Raw genomic sequence first — 15,569 nt, forward strand, 5'->3', positions numbered from 1 at the left:
GTCTCACTGGGTAAGGACTAAGACAGCAAGCCTTTGAGTAAGGCTGTGGGGAAAAAGGCAAGCTGAGGGGAGAGAGAGAGAGACAAAGAGGCCTCTGAGAAAGTGATCAGGAGGTCACAGGGCAGCAGCGTGGCCTGTGACCTGACCAGTAAGAGTCAAGCGATCAAGGATGAGCTGTGACCTGACCAGTGAACTGGGGTCAAAAGGTCAAGGATGAGCTGTGACCTGACCAGTGAGAGTCAAGCGATCAAGGATGAGCTGTGACCTGACCAGTGAGAGTCAAGCGATCAAGGATGAGCTGTGACCTGACCAGTGAACTGGGGTCAAAAGGTCAAGGATGAGCTGTGACCTGACCAGCGAGGGTCGAGAGAGAAGGGGTGTGACCTGTGACCTGACCAGCGAGAGGTCGAGACAGAGAGTGGACCTGAGGAACGCGGGTCCAGACTAGCCCGGGATGGGTCAGGATAGTGCTATACTTACCAACTGGAGGACGGAGTCGATGGCTCGGTTGTACTTGTCACACAGTTGCCGCATGCTGTCGTAACTGTGGGGGAGAGAGAGAGAGAGAGTAGTGTTAAAGGTGTACTACATCCTGCCACCCATCCCCAGCTACACCCTACCCCGTGCTACACCCTACCTCCTCATGCCACACCCTACCCCAACCTACACCTTATTTCTTCATCCTACACCCTGCCACGCCTTAGCTTCACGACACCGGCCACTGCCGTTGCACCTGTTAGAAAAGGTGTCTCTTTTCAGGCTGCTACACCTTTACGTTTCCTGACAGGGTGTCCGGGATCCTCATCAGCGCCCTCCTGAGGAAGGAGGCACAGCTTCTCTTCACCCTGGAGGACAGACACATCCACCCCCTCCACCTCCCTGTCTTAGGACTGGTGCAGGTGCAGGCCTTCACCCCACAGGTGATACATCACCGTCTCTGCTGCCAGTTTGCCCCATTAAGGATCGTTCTGTGAGGCCCAAGTGATGACCCAAGTTTTCCTGGGTGTTCCAGGTGTGTATGTGTACGTCATGACACATCCCTCCTGTCCACGAAGGGATGCATGTCTTTGGTGATGGGACGCATGACATGTTCACATTCATTCTACCCTCTGCCTTTCCTGTAAGAATGTCCTCCTCCGGGTAAATTATTCCTGCAGGGTATCTTTTTTTTGCCCACTGGTTTCCCGTCCGGCCGTGTTGCCCGAGGATGGGGAGAGCGCCTTCGTTCTGCTATCCTTCTCCTCAAATGCTTTTATGAAGACTGGATCTGTTGCAGTGAGGTTAAGCCCAGACTACCTCCCCTGGACCTTGGGTCTGTGTGGTCTATGTATCCACGAATCTTGATAGTATTCCTTCGTCTCCCTCGGTGCTCTCAGTCGTTCCCAGTACCTTAGGATTGACAGTGTGTGTGTGTGTGTGTGTGTGTGTGTGTGTGTGTGTGTGTGTGTGTGTGTGTGTTGTGTGTGTGTGTGTGTGTGTGTGTGTGTGTGTGTGATTATCTATCTGTGTATAGCGTGAGGTGGGAATTTTACACTAGCGGGGACCCATCTCTTGAACAGTCTCTATCATCACACGTGTGTGTGTGTGTGTGTGTGTGTGTGTGTGTGTGTGTGTGTGTGTGTGTGTGTGAAGAGGCAGACTCAACCCTTCACCTTCAGTCCCCCACTAGCAGTGTGGCCTTAATGAGGGCAGCCACAAGTGAGGGGCCACACCTGTGCTGCAAGCTGGGGGGGGGGGGGGGTACTTCCCCCGTGCATTGGAGGGTGGAGGAGTTTGCTCCCCCTCCCACCCTCAGGCGGGAAGGGGGAGGAGGTGAGGTCTCTACCACCCTGTGGCAGGAGGGGGGAGGGACACACCTGAGACCCACCAGCCCCGTTAACTTGACACATCTTCCCAGATACCTTACATACCACTGCTTGGCTACCATCACAGGACTCACCTAACCTGACCTATCACCTTCACCTGACCTCCCACCTTCACCTACACACACACACACACACACACACACACACACACTGCTTTACTTGGATCTCCATCAAGATAAAACTACATAAAAGTGAACATATAGAACATAACATACAAATTGGGGGGAGGGGGAGGATGATGATGATGATGACCCCCACACTCACACACTAAACCGACTTAAGCTACTGACCTGACTACATTAAATGGGCCTACGTAGGGACTGTCAGCCTCACACACACTCTCTGACTGGACCCCAGTAACTGTCAACGCCTCTCTATCTTTCCATACGTACAATCTACAAACTTATCAATGATAACATAACATGGAGAAAACTATTTATGAATGAGAACAGGATTCGAATGTACATAAATGTCAACGTTCCTTTGCACTGATTGATATTCATATTATACAGTACTTATTACCAGGTTTGGGAGAAATGATTGACGACATTGCATGAAGCATCCAGCGAGAAAGTCAAGCCTGCATTTACAAGTGAGGCGAGGGCATGTAAAACATGAAAATCATTTACAGTGAACGCTGGCCAAGAGTCTCCTGGTTGGGGCTGGCTGGTGCTGTGAGATGATTGGTCGAAAACGGAGTGGGCGGGTTGCTATGTTTGTGTGGGAGGCTTGTCTCTACCCCTGGAGCCTGGCCCCGTGGGTACGCAGCTATCGCGGCGTGGGAGGCTTGTCTCTATCCCCGGAGCTTGGCCTTGTGGGAAGGTTGCTATGTTAAGTGAGGGAGGTTCGCCGCCATCCCAGGAGCCAGAGCCAGGTACAATTATCCTGCGTCATCATGGTTGGGAATGGTTATGCAGGAGGCTTGGGGGGGTAAAACTCTCTCTCTCTCTCTCTCTCTCTCTCTCTCTCTCTCTCTCTCTCTCTCTCTCTCTCTCTCTCTCTCTCTCTCTCTCTCTCTCTCTCTGTGCACTGTATGCAGCCGTCTGCCTGCCCTTCCCACCCTGACCCAAACCTTCCTCTCTACCTCCCAAGCACCCCCCCCACACCCCAAGGTTGTCAGGTACACCTCCCCAGTTGTGTGTGTGTGTGTGTGTGTGTGTGTGTGTGTGTGTGTGTTGTGGGGAAGGGTGTTCCGAGGGGATACTAAACAGTCATTTCGAAGACTTTCTCAAACAGAACCTGGCCAAACTTTCGGACACCTGAACCCAACATTTACATCTTCCTCTCGTTCTCTCAAACCTACCCTGGCACTAAAGCCTACCTTAGCAACGGTGATACTCACACTGAGCAAACCCAACCTTGAATTCTGAACTGGCCTAAACTTCGTCAAACCTTTTGTAAATTGGTTATATCATTATGTGATGCCAACTTATTTACTAAGCTTAGTGTGCACTACAGTGCGTTAGGTTGAAGGTTTAGCTATCACTTCAGTAATCAAAAGGCAGATTTAAATTTCACGGTACGTTCATCCACGTTCAATCAATTCTCACCAGTATGGGTAAAACTGTCTAGCTCACAGGTAAGCATGAAGGCTGTCTCATGACGGGCATGATCTGAAACTTAAGGATCCGATGCAAAAGTACGAAGAGTTGATCAGCATCTAATCGGGTACGGATCCCGGCGTCAATTGGAAACTATTTCCATATGGACAGATGTCATATGGACAGATGTCATATGGACAGATGCCATATGAACAGATGTCATATGAGCCTGCGAATGAGCTCCCAACTGGACATGGTGCTTGTTCTGAGACGGGTGGAGGTAACCCGGTTAGTTTCACGACTGTGCAGTTTCAAGTCTGCAAGGAGCCTTCCTGTCTCAAGGGGAAACGTCAAAGGAGCCAGGATGGTGTGAGGGGGATGATTGGGTGCACAATAAACCTAGCCGCTGGCTGCGGCACCAATCAGAGCCAGGGGGGCCTGAGGTACGGCAGGAGCAGCGGGGTTATACTCACCTTCTGGTGTCATAGTCAGAGAGGATGTTCACCTCCATGGCTCGCTTCAGCTCCGGGATATCTTCGCACACCCATCTGCAAAGGGACACGTCTCATCAGTACACTGTTTATGCATCACATGACATTATACATACATGAGATAAATACCTAAATCTGCAGTATAAACTATAAGAAATTTATCAACCTAATACAAATACACACACACACACACACACACACACACACACACACACACACACACAGGGGAAGACCGAAAGGATTTTAGGTAAACTGTTGAAATGTGCATGTGAGGTGTGTGGTATCCGGAAGGTGAGATGCTGAAGCACCGGAGAGGGTAGGAATCGAATGTATGAGGAAGTTAACAGCAAGTCGCTGATGAGTAATAAAAGAGAGGTGTATAAGACAACACCTGTAAGGAAGGATTGCATGTGACCTGGGAGGAGTACATGAGAAACTAGCAGCTCAAGAGAAAGTAAGGGATCTGAAGGAGAGTAAATGTGAGATGGGATATGACAATACAAGAACTTTAGAGAGAATAAGGAAATGTTCTGAATGGAGGCGAATAGTGCGAGAATAACAAGAACAGCTATAGGCAAAGATGTGGGAACAGGGAGTCAGAAGACACGGGAAGATCGTGAAAGCCTTCCGTAAGCCAGAGGTGGAGCAAAGCAGCAGAAGTGGTTGGGGTTTAAAGATGAACTTCCCAAAAGATGGAAGGGGTGGGGTGGTGGGGGGCGTGGCTGTTTTGTTGACGGGTTAGTACGGCCGAAGGAGAGGCGCCACAGGACCACAGGACTGGCAAAATGCATGCACAGTGCTCTTGTACAAGGATAAGGGGTTACAAAAATAAATGTATGCGGTATGGAGTTATGTATCTGGCGAGTATGCTTGGTAAGGCGCATGGGAGAGTGGCCACAGACGGGAGGAGCAATGAAGCTAAGTGGCAGAGGATGTGTGAATCAGCATGTAAAACATTCAAAGAAAAACGGATACGTATGTAGCAGTAATGGATGTGAAAGAAAAAAAAAAAAGAAACGTTTAGGTTAACGGACATGCCTTATCAAACGTGCTACGGATATACACAGCGTGGGAGGAAGGCACCAAATGCAGCAAGGAGTTTCCTCCGGAAGCGTAAGCTGTGTGGGCGATTAAGAAGGGAAGAGGGTGAGTGGTTCTCGGTGAAAGTGGGTCTGTGTCAGGGATGTGTGAGGTCACCGCAGCTGTTTAATCTGTTCATGGAAAGGGAAGTGAGGCAGGTAATGGCGCGAGTCTTGCTTGCTTTTCCTGGAATGAAGCGAATGTGAATATATGGAACACGAGATCTGGCTGGAAACGCTTAAGGGGAACAAAACAATGTAAACGTGAAGTCTTGATCATCATAATTCTAAAAATAAAGAGAGAAAATCGAGAATAAGGTAAAACTCGGCTACTAGGAGGAAGTTAAGAGAGGTTTCTCTGAGGTTATTTGGTTTCTACGAGCGTCTCGCCTACTTTTCTTGAAACAACCTCACATCTTCCCTGATATTCACAGCCATCCTTACTACCGCCTTGTCTACTGTCGTGGGATAAATGTCATGACGTCCCATCAGAGGTTTCACAATCACTTCTACTTACTGTAAGGAGTCCAGTCACACACATTTCTTCGAAATCCTTATTTTATTCATGTGCTGCCCTCAAACTACACACACACACACACACACACACACACACACATGTATATATAAGTGTGTGTGTGTGTGTGTGTGTGTGTGTGTGTGTGTGTGTGTGTGTGTGTGTGTGTCACAATACTCCAGCTATTGCCAAGAACACCAAAGCCACAACAGGAGGCGTTAAATCTGCCCACCATGAGGGAGGGAAGAGGGAAGGGTGACCTTTAAATCTATAAACCAGATTGATGACGTACACACGGCCAACAATTCTTCGAAAGATGTTGGGACAGAACCATCAGAGGACGCAACAAGAAATCTAACAAGGAACTTGTTCAGAAGGATGTGAAGGAGTATTCCCGTGCTGGTAGTATGAGAGAGCGTGGGGTCAGTGGATTATACAGGAGGAGGACCTGGTAAATGTGGACGACATACAGAAGGTCAAAAAGGCTGTACTGTACAAGAACATTTTCACAGAAATGGGGCTCTCCACGAGCGTACACCTCCTCCCCGTACAGAACAAACAGGTAATTGCATAAATACATAGACAAAGACAGACAGACAGAGAGACACTTGCGCGTATGAATGGGGCCCCACGAGTGCAGAACTCCCTCCCCGTACTATACAACTAGGTAATTGTAAATAGGAAAACACCACACACACACACACACAGGATGTGGGTCATATCCAGAAAGGTGTACCCCCATCCCCACGCCCCTGCAACGTGTAGCGGACGCCCTGGGAGCCTAATAACGGAGCCTCACGCTTGGTAGCCCAGGGGGCTCCACCGAACTCCGAGCTGGGCTCCTACTAACCTATACTTCAGGAGACCAACGTCGTAACGTTAGAAGTCCTCAAGACATTCACAGCTTTGCTGAGAACATCCAGTATACCTTTTGAACTACACGGAGTTCCAATAACAAGAAATTCTGGCCTAAAAACAAAAGGATCCGCTTCAAGATGCGCCACAATGGCATAAGGAAATATTTCCACAGATATAAAGGCAATGAAGACAAGAGGAACTTCCTTGGCAATGCCGTAAATGCCAGTACGTTAGACTCAAGGAGGAGAGAGAGAGAGAGAGAGAGAGAGAGAGAGAGAGAGAGAGAGAGAGAGAGTTTCTTTCTCATGAGTTAGCATTAACTAGACGGAAATGATTGCCAACCTCTCACCAAGTGCATCCTCTCTCTCTCTCTCTCTCTCTCTCTCTCTCTCTCTCTCTCTCTCTCTCTCTCTCTCTCTCTCTCTCTCTTTCTGACAAAAAAAAAATCCATTTCCTCTGCCCCGTGGACACAGGTGGATGGCATGCCACCACGAATGGGATACGAAGCCACGATGCTTCACTCTGTGTGCCAAGCAGGCTGACCAGGAACCCACAAATCCCCCCTCTAGGCTGACCAGAAACTCATAAACCCACCTCTTAGCAGCGGAAGGAAATGGGTTACGAGCGGTTGTGCTCACGTTGCGAGCAAAACAGGCTAGTGGATCAGTGAAGGCAGCTGGGGGGAGGGGGCAGTTAAAGAGAAGCGCAAGCAACGGTGCCTAAGCATGACGCATGGGGGTGACTCAGTAAATTCCAAGCAGTCGAGGATGCTTGGGAGAGGCGGTACCCCCGGGGCCCGGGGTGAGGGGGTTCGACTCCCCCCCCCCAGGGTCATGGGGGTGGTACACCCCTGGAAGGGGAGGGGGCGGTACCACGTCCCCCGTGGTGCTTGGGGTGGGGGAGTGGGGAGAGGCACTCCCCTCCCCCGCCTCCACGCCCCATCCCAGCAACTGGGATGCTCTGTCTCCCGGGGGCAAGGGAGAGGGGGTGGCGCAAGCACTTAATCAGCCACATTCAGGATGACTGTGTGACGAAGTGCTTGCAAGAAGACACTCTACTGTTGTCTGGTGGCTGTGGAGAGGAGAGGATCTGGCGTCGTCTGGTGGTGAACCGGAGGCAGCGCTGGTGGGAGTCCTTCCTAGAGCTGTGGTGTCAAGTGCTGGTCTAGTGGTGAGCCAGAGGGGCAGCGGTGGTGTGCTGGTTTGTGCATGAAGGCATGAGGTCAGCAGGGCGGGGCTTCCCCTGTAACGTCACACCCAGGAGAAGCAGTCTACACCCACCTAACCTATTCAATCACCAGAAATATATCTGTGTCCACCGCACGTGACAACACTCGTCAACCTCAGACATCTTCACCAGCCTGCCACACCCAGGCTGTGGGCGTCTCCCCACACCCAGGAAGAGTACTTCCCTTACACCCAGGAAGGGAGTGTCTCCCCACACCCAGGCTGCGGGTGTGTCTCCCCACACCCAGGCTGCGGGTGTGTCTCCCCACACTCGGGACTTGTGGAAAGAGCCCCAGGTGAGGAAGGTGTGACCGCCCCAGGGGAAGGGCCAGTACACGGGCATTCAGATGGCTCATTCAGGGACAACGCTGACCCATCATGCGTCGGGCCAGCAGTGACACATCCTGTCATGGGTCGGGCCAGCAGGCACACCCAGTCATGGGTCGGATTAGGAGGCACATCCCCTCACAGGCCAGGCCAGGCCAGGGAGGCACACCCAGTCATAGGCCAGACCAGCAGCCACTTCCCGACGTAGGCCGGGCCTGGAGGCACAGCCCGTCATGGGCCGGGCCATCAGTCTTCTGGGTAATGGTGCCCACGTCACCATCACCACCTCCGCCCTGAGTCACACCAGATGGTCACAACACCTGGAAATATAACTGATTCACAATTCTTCTTTTTAAAGCACTGCCCTCACGACAAGTGCCCGAGTGCTGCTGGACGGGCTGCACGCACTTTTCCCTTCGGTAGAAGTGTTTGGAAGATGGTGCTTGAGTGCTCGAGATGTGGGTAACTATGACATAGCAAGTGCTTGAGGCATCAGCGCCCCCAGACACTTGGGGGGGGGGGGGGAGCTGTGAGTGAGAAACTTGGGGTGGCAGCTGAGACACATGAGGCTGAGTGGGTGAGACACTTAAGGCAGCAGTGAATGGGACACATGGGGCAGCAGCGGGTGAGACACTTGGGGAAGCAGTGAGTGAGACACATTAAGGACCAGTGGGTGAGACCCTTGGAAAGCAATGGGTGAGACCCTTGAGACAGCAGTGAGTGAGACGGGGCAGGAGTGAATGAGACATTTGGGGCAACAGTGGGTGAGACACTTGGAGCAGCAGAGAGACACTTGGAGCAGCAGTGAGAGACACTTGGGGTAGCAGTAACAAGGAAACTTGGGGCAGCACTGGGCGGGACACTTCCTGGACGGCAGATGACACCAGCAGGGAGGTATGTGTGTGGCAACCTTACTGGGTGGGGCGGGGTGGGGCGGGGCGGGGCAGCTCCCGAGGAACTCTTGAACCAGTTCTTGGTAGACTCCAACCCCTTCACTTCCTGCCCCTCCCACCCGACTCTCTTCCTTCCCCCACCTCGATGCATCCCCTCCCCCTCCCATCTCTACCCCACCCCTACCTCCTACAGTCCCCCCCCTGACCCCTCTCCCCCTGCCAGTGGGTTACTCTCCCAGGGAAGAAAGGACCACAAACTAAAGGAACCGGATGACTCTGCCTGTGGCGGGGGGGGGGGGGGGGGGGGGGGGGGTTGCTGGGATCCGGGACCCAAGGGCATACACTACGTCACCGCTAACCCCCAACCTCACCACCACCCCACAACCACCCCAGTGTACTTCCTTGTCCCCCTCCTCTGGTTCTGGGAGGTTGTCCTCCACCCCGCCATCCCCAAGGTCCGCAACCGAGCCATCCCAGGGGTGGGCCTGGCCCGCGAGGCTGTTTTGACGCCTGGCTGGTGAGGCGCACCTTGGAGGATGCTACCTACCCAGCTGCTGAGTGGAGGACGTCCCGGGGTCTTCCCCCGGGGGTTTCCTTCTACTTACCGGTGAGAGGATGAGCAGGCCAGGTGTGTCATGGTACTTTCCCCCTCATGTTCCCGCACCGTCTCCGGTCTCCTGAGCATTCAAGCTCTGGAGCACGACGGTACGACCCTTGAGTTCGACGGTACGACCCTTTGAGTTCGACGGTACGACCGTTAAGCACGGCGGTGCGGCCCTTGAGTACGACGGTACGACCCTTAAGTGCGACGGTACGACAATTGAGTGCGACGAAACGACTCTTTAGCACGACGAAACGGCCCTTGAACAAGAAGACCCGGCCTCTTGCCCTATTCATACGGGTCAGGTCCAAGGGCAGGGTCGTTATACCTAAGGGTCGTGCGTACCGTCGTGCTCGTGGCCTCAATGATTAACAGTGTTACTAGGAATCATGCGGTAGACACGTCTGCAACAACAGGAAAAACTCGGCATTTTCCTAGTGTGTGTGTGTGTGTGTGTGTGTGTGTGTGTGTGTGTGTGTGTGTGTGTGTGTGTGTGTGTGTGTGTGATGTCGTGGCTGTCGCCTCTTATGTGAATGCGCGCTCGATATTTCACCATGCACCTGACTCACAGGCTGCTGTCACCAGCCTGTACCACAGACCTGTACCAAAGACGTGACAAAGCCATGTGCCTCAGACCAGCAGCTTTGACCTGGGCGACAGATCGAAAGACGAGACTTGAGCCACAGACTAGTACAACAACAGACCTGTGTCACAAACTAAGGAGCAGAGATCTGTGCTATAAACTAGGAGCACAGACTTGTGTACAAGAGACCTGTATCACAGACCTTCAAGACAGTCCTGTTCCACAGCGCTCTGCCACAGACCTCAGTGACGCTCAAATTTTTTTTCATTTCGTCTAAGACAGAACGTTTTACCATGGGGAAGACAAAACGTTTTACCTCTGGATAAGAATGAATGTTCCCCTTGGGTAAAACACATCGTTTTCCCTCTGCGTAAACAGAACGTTTTCCCCTGGGTAAGGCAACGTTTCCCCCTGAGTAATACAGCAAGTTTTCCACTGGATAAGACAGAACATTTCCCCCAGGGTACGGCAGAACGCCTTCCCTTAATGAGACATAACGTTTTCCCCCTGGGTAAGACAAAACGTTTTCCACTGGATACGACAGAACGTTTTCCACCGGATAAGACTACGTTTTTCTCTATACATCCTCCACCCACCTCCACTTTCTTCTCGCCTCCCACAGTGTGGCCACCTAAAAGAGAAATAAACACCCACAAGGTCACATAAGACCCATAAGGTCACACAAGACTCATAAGGTCATATACGACCCATCAGGTCACGCATAACCTACAAGGTCACACAAGACTCACAAGGTCATACAAGATCCATAAGGACACGCAAGACCCACAAGGTCGTGTGAGACCAACAAGGTCACGCACGACCCACAAGGTCACATATTAACCACAAGATCAAACAAGACCCACAAGGCCAAACAAGACCCACAATATCAAACAAGACCCACAAGGCCAAACAAGACCCACAAAATCAAACAAGACCCACAAGGCCACACAAGACCAACAAGTTTAAACAGGACCAGACCTTGCTGCACCTAGGAGGAGCAGTAAGGTCTAGAACTGATGGGGTTAACGGTAAAGATAAGGCTAGGGCCAAGGTTAGGGCTAAGACTTGGGGTAAGGGCTAAGGCTGAATCTTGGGCTAAAACATCCAGGCATACGTGAGCATGCAAACATAAATAAAAGAGGAACACACACACACAACTATATACATATAATACAGACAGGTTCACAGACGTGGCTGTACTGGGAAGCGAGTTCACAGCCACAACACACCTTCCATCTTAATAATAGCGACCAGCAATGTATTCTAATGTATCGCGGTGCATACCACTGAGGTACATTGCACTGGACTGTATAATGTCCAGTGGTACACTTTATTGGAGCGGGGCGTGGAGCACTGTTGATAAACGGTGTACGTGTCCAGTGTAGGAAGATGTATTAAACGCAGGGGACTGTAAGTGATACAACATACTGAGGGACACTGTGATGTGGCGTAGTATGGTGGTGGTGGTGGTGGTTCAAGGGAGTGGTGTAGCGGGAGCGAGTGTGATGGGCTGTGGTGGAAGGCGGCGCGCGTGGCGCATCGGGCCGCCCGCCAGTGCACTTTCAATGCAGGAGAGCTGCTGTGCATAGTGCGCTGGAATGTCTGGAAAGGTCGGCGACAGAGACGTGCGCCAGACATTCGCCAACCACAAAGAAATGCCAAGCGTCCCAAGTGAACGAGGGAGGTGATCTTGCTCATGGGAAAGGGCACGAGCGAGGTGCTCTCTCCATAGGTGATGGACGGAAACGAGCGAGGTGATCTCTCTCTACGAGTCGGGCACGAGCTGAAGACATTCCCACAAGGACGTAGCTCGCATGGCATAGGAAAACAAAATCCGTCAAGAGAACTGAAAGCCAGTATGTAATGAGAGGCAGCGTGAGGGGAGATGTGTTGTGGGGAAGGTGAGATGGGTGGTGGGGTAGGTGAGATGGGGACGGGGGAAAGCTGGTATGATGGGGATGCGTGTTATGGGATAGGTGTGGTGGGGAAGGTGTTCTGAGGGTAAGTGTGGTGGGACCTGTGTGGTGGAGGCAGGTGTGGAGAGGGCAAGCGTGGCGGGAGTAGGTGTGGTGAGGTTAGGAGCCATGGGAACCAGTTGTGGTGAGGGAAGGTGTGGTGGTGTGGTGAAGGCACGTATGGTGTGGTCAGAGTGGTAGGGGCAGGTGTGGTGGTGTGGTGAAGGCAGGTGTGGTGTGGTCAGAGTGGTGGGGGTAGGTGTGGAGCAGGCAGGTGTAGTAGAGGCAGGTGTGGCGGGGTCAAGGGGGAACCAGGCAGCTGCCGGGTGGGAGGGAGGGATACTGGCAGACTGCCCAGCCTGGGGTCAACCAACTGGCCTATATTTAGCCTCGGCCACCACCACCATACGTCACCACATCTCCCACACCACTATACTGGGAGAACCGTGGGAGAGCATGGAAGGTCAGAGGTAAAATGAGAGAGAGAGAGAGAGAGAGAGAGAGAGAGAGAGAGAGAGAGAGAGAGAGAGAGAGAGAGAGAGAGAGAGAGAGAGAGAGAGAGAGTCTACAAAATTTTGCCTTGAGGCAAGGCTAGTGCGTAGCGCTTACAGCATGACACACAGTGGGGTGGGAGAGCATATATGTCGCACCATTGCTGAGGCCAAAACTGAGGTCACATGTCGCACCACCTCTGGGGTCATGTGTCCCACCACCTCAAGGGTCAAGACGGGGTCATGTGTTGCAACACCTCAGAGGTCGTGCCACACCACCTGGTGGTTCAACACTGGGGTCATCTACTGCGTCACCTCTGGGGTCAACAAGGGTCATGTGCTGCGCCAGTCCTGGGATCGAGTGTCACACCATCTATGGGGTCAACACTCGGGTTACGTGTCGCACCATCTATGGGATCAACAATTGGGTTACGTGTCGCACCATCTATGGGGTCAACACTTGGGTTAAGTGTCGCACCATCTACGGGGTCAAAACTAGGGATATGATCATATGTTACACCACTTCTAGGGTCAATACTAGAGCCATGTGCCGCACCATCTCTGGGGGTCATGTGGTACACCAACTATGGGGTCAACACTAAGGCCACGTGTTACGCCATCCCTGGGGTCAACACTGGGGTCACACGTTACGTCATCCCTGTTGTCATGTGTTGCACCATGTCTGGGGGGGTCATGTCTTGCGTCATCTCTGGGGTCAACACTAGGGTCATGCGTTGCATCATACACTAAAGGGCCAGACCAGTACGAAAGGTCACGTATGATGTCAAACCACCGATACTCTCTGACGCAGGCACTACCAGCACTGCCCACGCAGGCCCCTACCAACGCTGTTCTCAACAAAGGCACTGCCAGCACAACAATGGCCCACACAGTCACTTCCAACAACTGCTCACACAAGCATTACCAACACTGTCCACACAGGCACTTCAACCACTGCCCACAGACACTGCCAACACTGCCCACAACAGCACTAAAAACACCGCCCACACAGGCACTGTCGACACTGCCACCAACAGTGCCCGCACAGGAATTGCCACAAAACTGCCAATAGAACCACTGCCATTTGACACACGATCCTCTACCACCAGTTCCACTACCACCTGACCAACCACTACAAAAACCACCTACATAACCTACCCCAATACTTCAATCAGTGGCCTTTGTCTAAATGGCGCATATAAAACCAAACCACTTGCCACTCCCCTCCCCTAGGCAGAGACCACTCCCCCTCCCTCCCCCACCCACGAACAGCGGCGACGCCACATTGCGACTAGCGACCTTGTGGTACATCGGTGGGGGGGAGGGGGGGGGGGAGGAGGTAGGCGGAATATTTGTGTCACGTGACCTTGCATGGTGAGGCGTCACACGCACTCGTCCCCCCGATGATGGTGCGAACATGTACCCATCACCAGTGCCACCCTTCACCCTATCAGCAGTGCCACCCACACCACAACGATCGCACCCGTCACCCTATCGCCAATGCCACCCATCCCCTGATGTAAGTGCCTCCCATCCCCCAACACCAGTGCTACCCATCATCCCATCACTACTGCCGCCCATCCCCCAACACCAGTGACGTGCCATCCAGCCATCACACACACACACATATCCGACGTATGCCAGTAATGGTACACTAGAGAGAGGGGCTGTCATTGAAAAGAGCTCGTGCCAGGCTTGGCCCTGTGGAATCTTTCCACATGCTAGCCCCAGTGCCAGACAGCCCCTCCATCACTAGGAGGGTCAGAAATACCCAGCCAACCCATATCATACAACCTTCAGGATATCATTGGTCGACACTGACGTGCTCACCACACACATACACACACACACACACACACACACACACACACACACACACACACATAATGTGCCACGAAGGAGATCTGGGTGGGACAAAAGCCAAACATTATTTGGGGGGTATAAGAGAACAAGGAATGAGAACAGCAAGGCAAGGATGGAGAGGCCGAGAAACTCAAAATAACACAGTAGGGCAAGGCTGGAGATACATCAAAACCTCATAAATTCCTCCGGAGTCAACTGTCTGTTATAAACAACTCCTGATGAAGTCGGGAGATTCGGGGCCACCTGCTGTAAAAGAGGATGACAGTAAGCTCCGTTTTAACACATGAGATGGATGGCTGGGATATATATATATATATATATATATATATATATATATATATATATATATATATATATATATATATATATATATATATATTTTTTTTTTTTTTCATACTATTCGCTATTTCCCGCGATAGCGAGGTAGCGTTATGAACAGAGGAGTGGGCCTTTGAGGGAATATCCTCACCTGGCCCTCTTCTCTGTTCCTTCTTTTGGAAAATTAAAAAAAAAAAAAAAAAAGAGAGAGGGGAGGATTTCCAGCCTCCCGCTCCCTTCCCTTTTAGTCGCCTTCTACGACACGCAGGGAATACATGGGAAGTATTCTTTCTCCCCTATCCCCTATATATATATCTTTCTTTTCTTTCATACTATTCGCCATTTCCCTCGTCAGCGAGGTAGCGTTAAGAACAGAGGACTGGGCCTCTGAGGAAACATCATCATCCAGCCCCCTTCTCTGTTAATTCCTTTGGAAAAAAAAAAGAAAAAAAAATTAAAAATGTGCCTCCAGGTAGATATAAGGGGAGGACTCCTTCGACGGGTGGGACAATGATTATCTTTGCGGCTGAGAACAAAACGACGCAGGTAGGGAAGCCTTCTCGGACTGAGTTGGGGTGTAAGAGCGGCGTGCCGCAAGGCCTGGTGCTGGGGCCGTTGCTGCTCGGGGATCTATGTAAATGACTTGCCTTGGGGGGAATAGAATCATACCTGAATATGTTATGAGAGGAGAAAAGAAGGAACTTCCATGACCTTCAGACTTGGTCTGACAAATAGCAGACGAAGCTCACCCATACCAAGGGTAAGGTAATGAATTCAGATGGGCCACATTGGAAGATGGCTTCAATATATATAGAGTACATAATCTAACGGGAACAAGCTACATAAAGCTGGCCAACGTCATAGAAGTGTTCAAGACACAACTTATCGATTACTTTTACAACTTTCATTGTAGTACATGGACAATGAAATGTCTGGTAAGCTCTCACCCTAACATTACTCTGAC

General features: G+C 51.6%; 1 protein-coding gene across 4 annotated transcripts in view; it reads right to left on the reverse strand.

Annotated features, from left to right (window-relative positions):
• gpp (DOT1 like histone lysine methyltransferase grappa) overlaps nucleotides 1-15,569 on the reverse strand; it is a 277,074-nt gene that overhangs the window by 167,383 nt on the left and 94,122 nt on the right. For all 4 annotated transcript variants that reach the window (XM_071666497.1, XM_071666499.1, XM_071666495.1 and 1 more), the window contains exons 3-4: nucleotides 3,880-3,954; nucleotides 481-544 (exon numbers count right to left, since the gene is read on the reverse strand). In XM_071666497.1, coding sequence (XP_071522598.1) covers nucleotides 481-544; nucleotides 3,880-3,954 — 139 coding nt within the window. The remainder of the gene's footprint in view (nucleotides 1-480; nucleotides 545-3,879; nucleotides 3,955-15,569) is intronic.

The sequence above is a fragment of the Panulirus ornatus genome, chromosome 11 (assembly GCF_036320965.1).
Source record: "Panulirus ornatus isolate Po-2019 chromosome 11, ASM3632096v1, whole genome shotgun sequence".
NCBI classification, from domain to species: domain Eukaryota; kingdom Metazoa; phylum Arthropoda; class Malacostraca; order Decapoda; family Palinuridae; genus Panulirus; species Panulirus ornatus.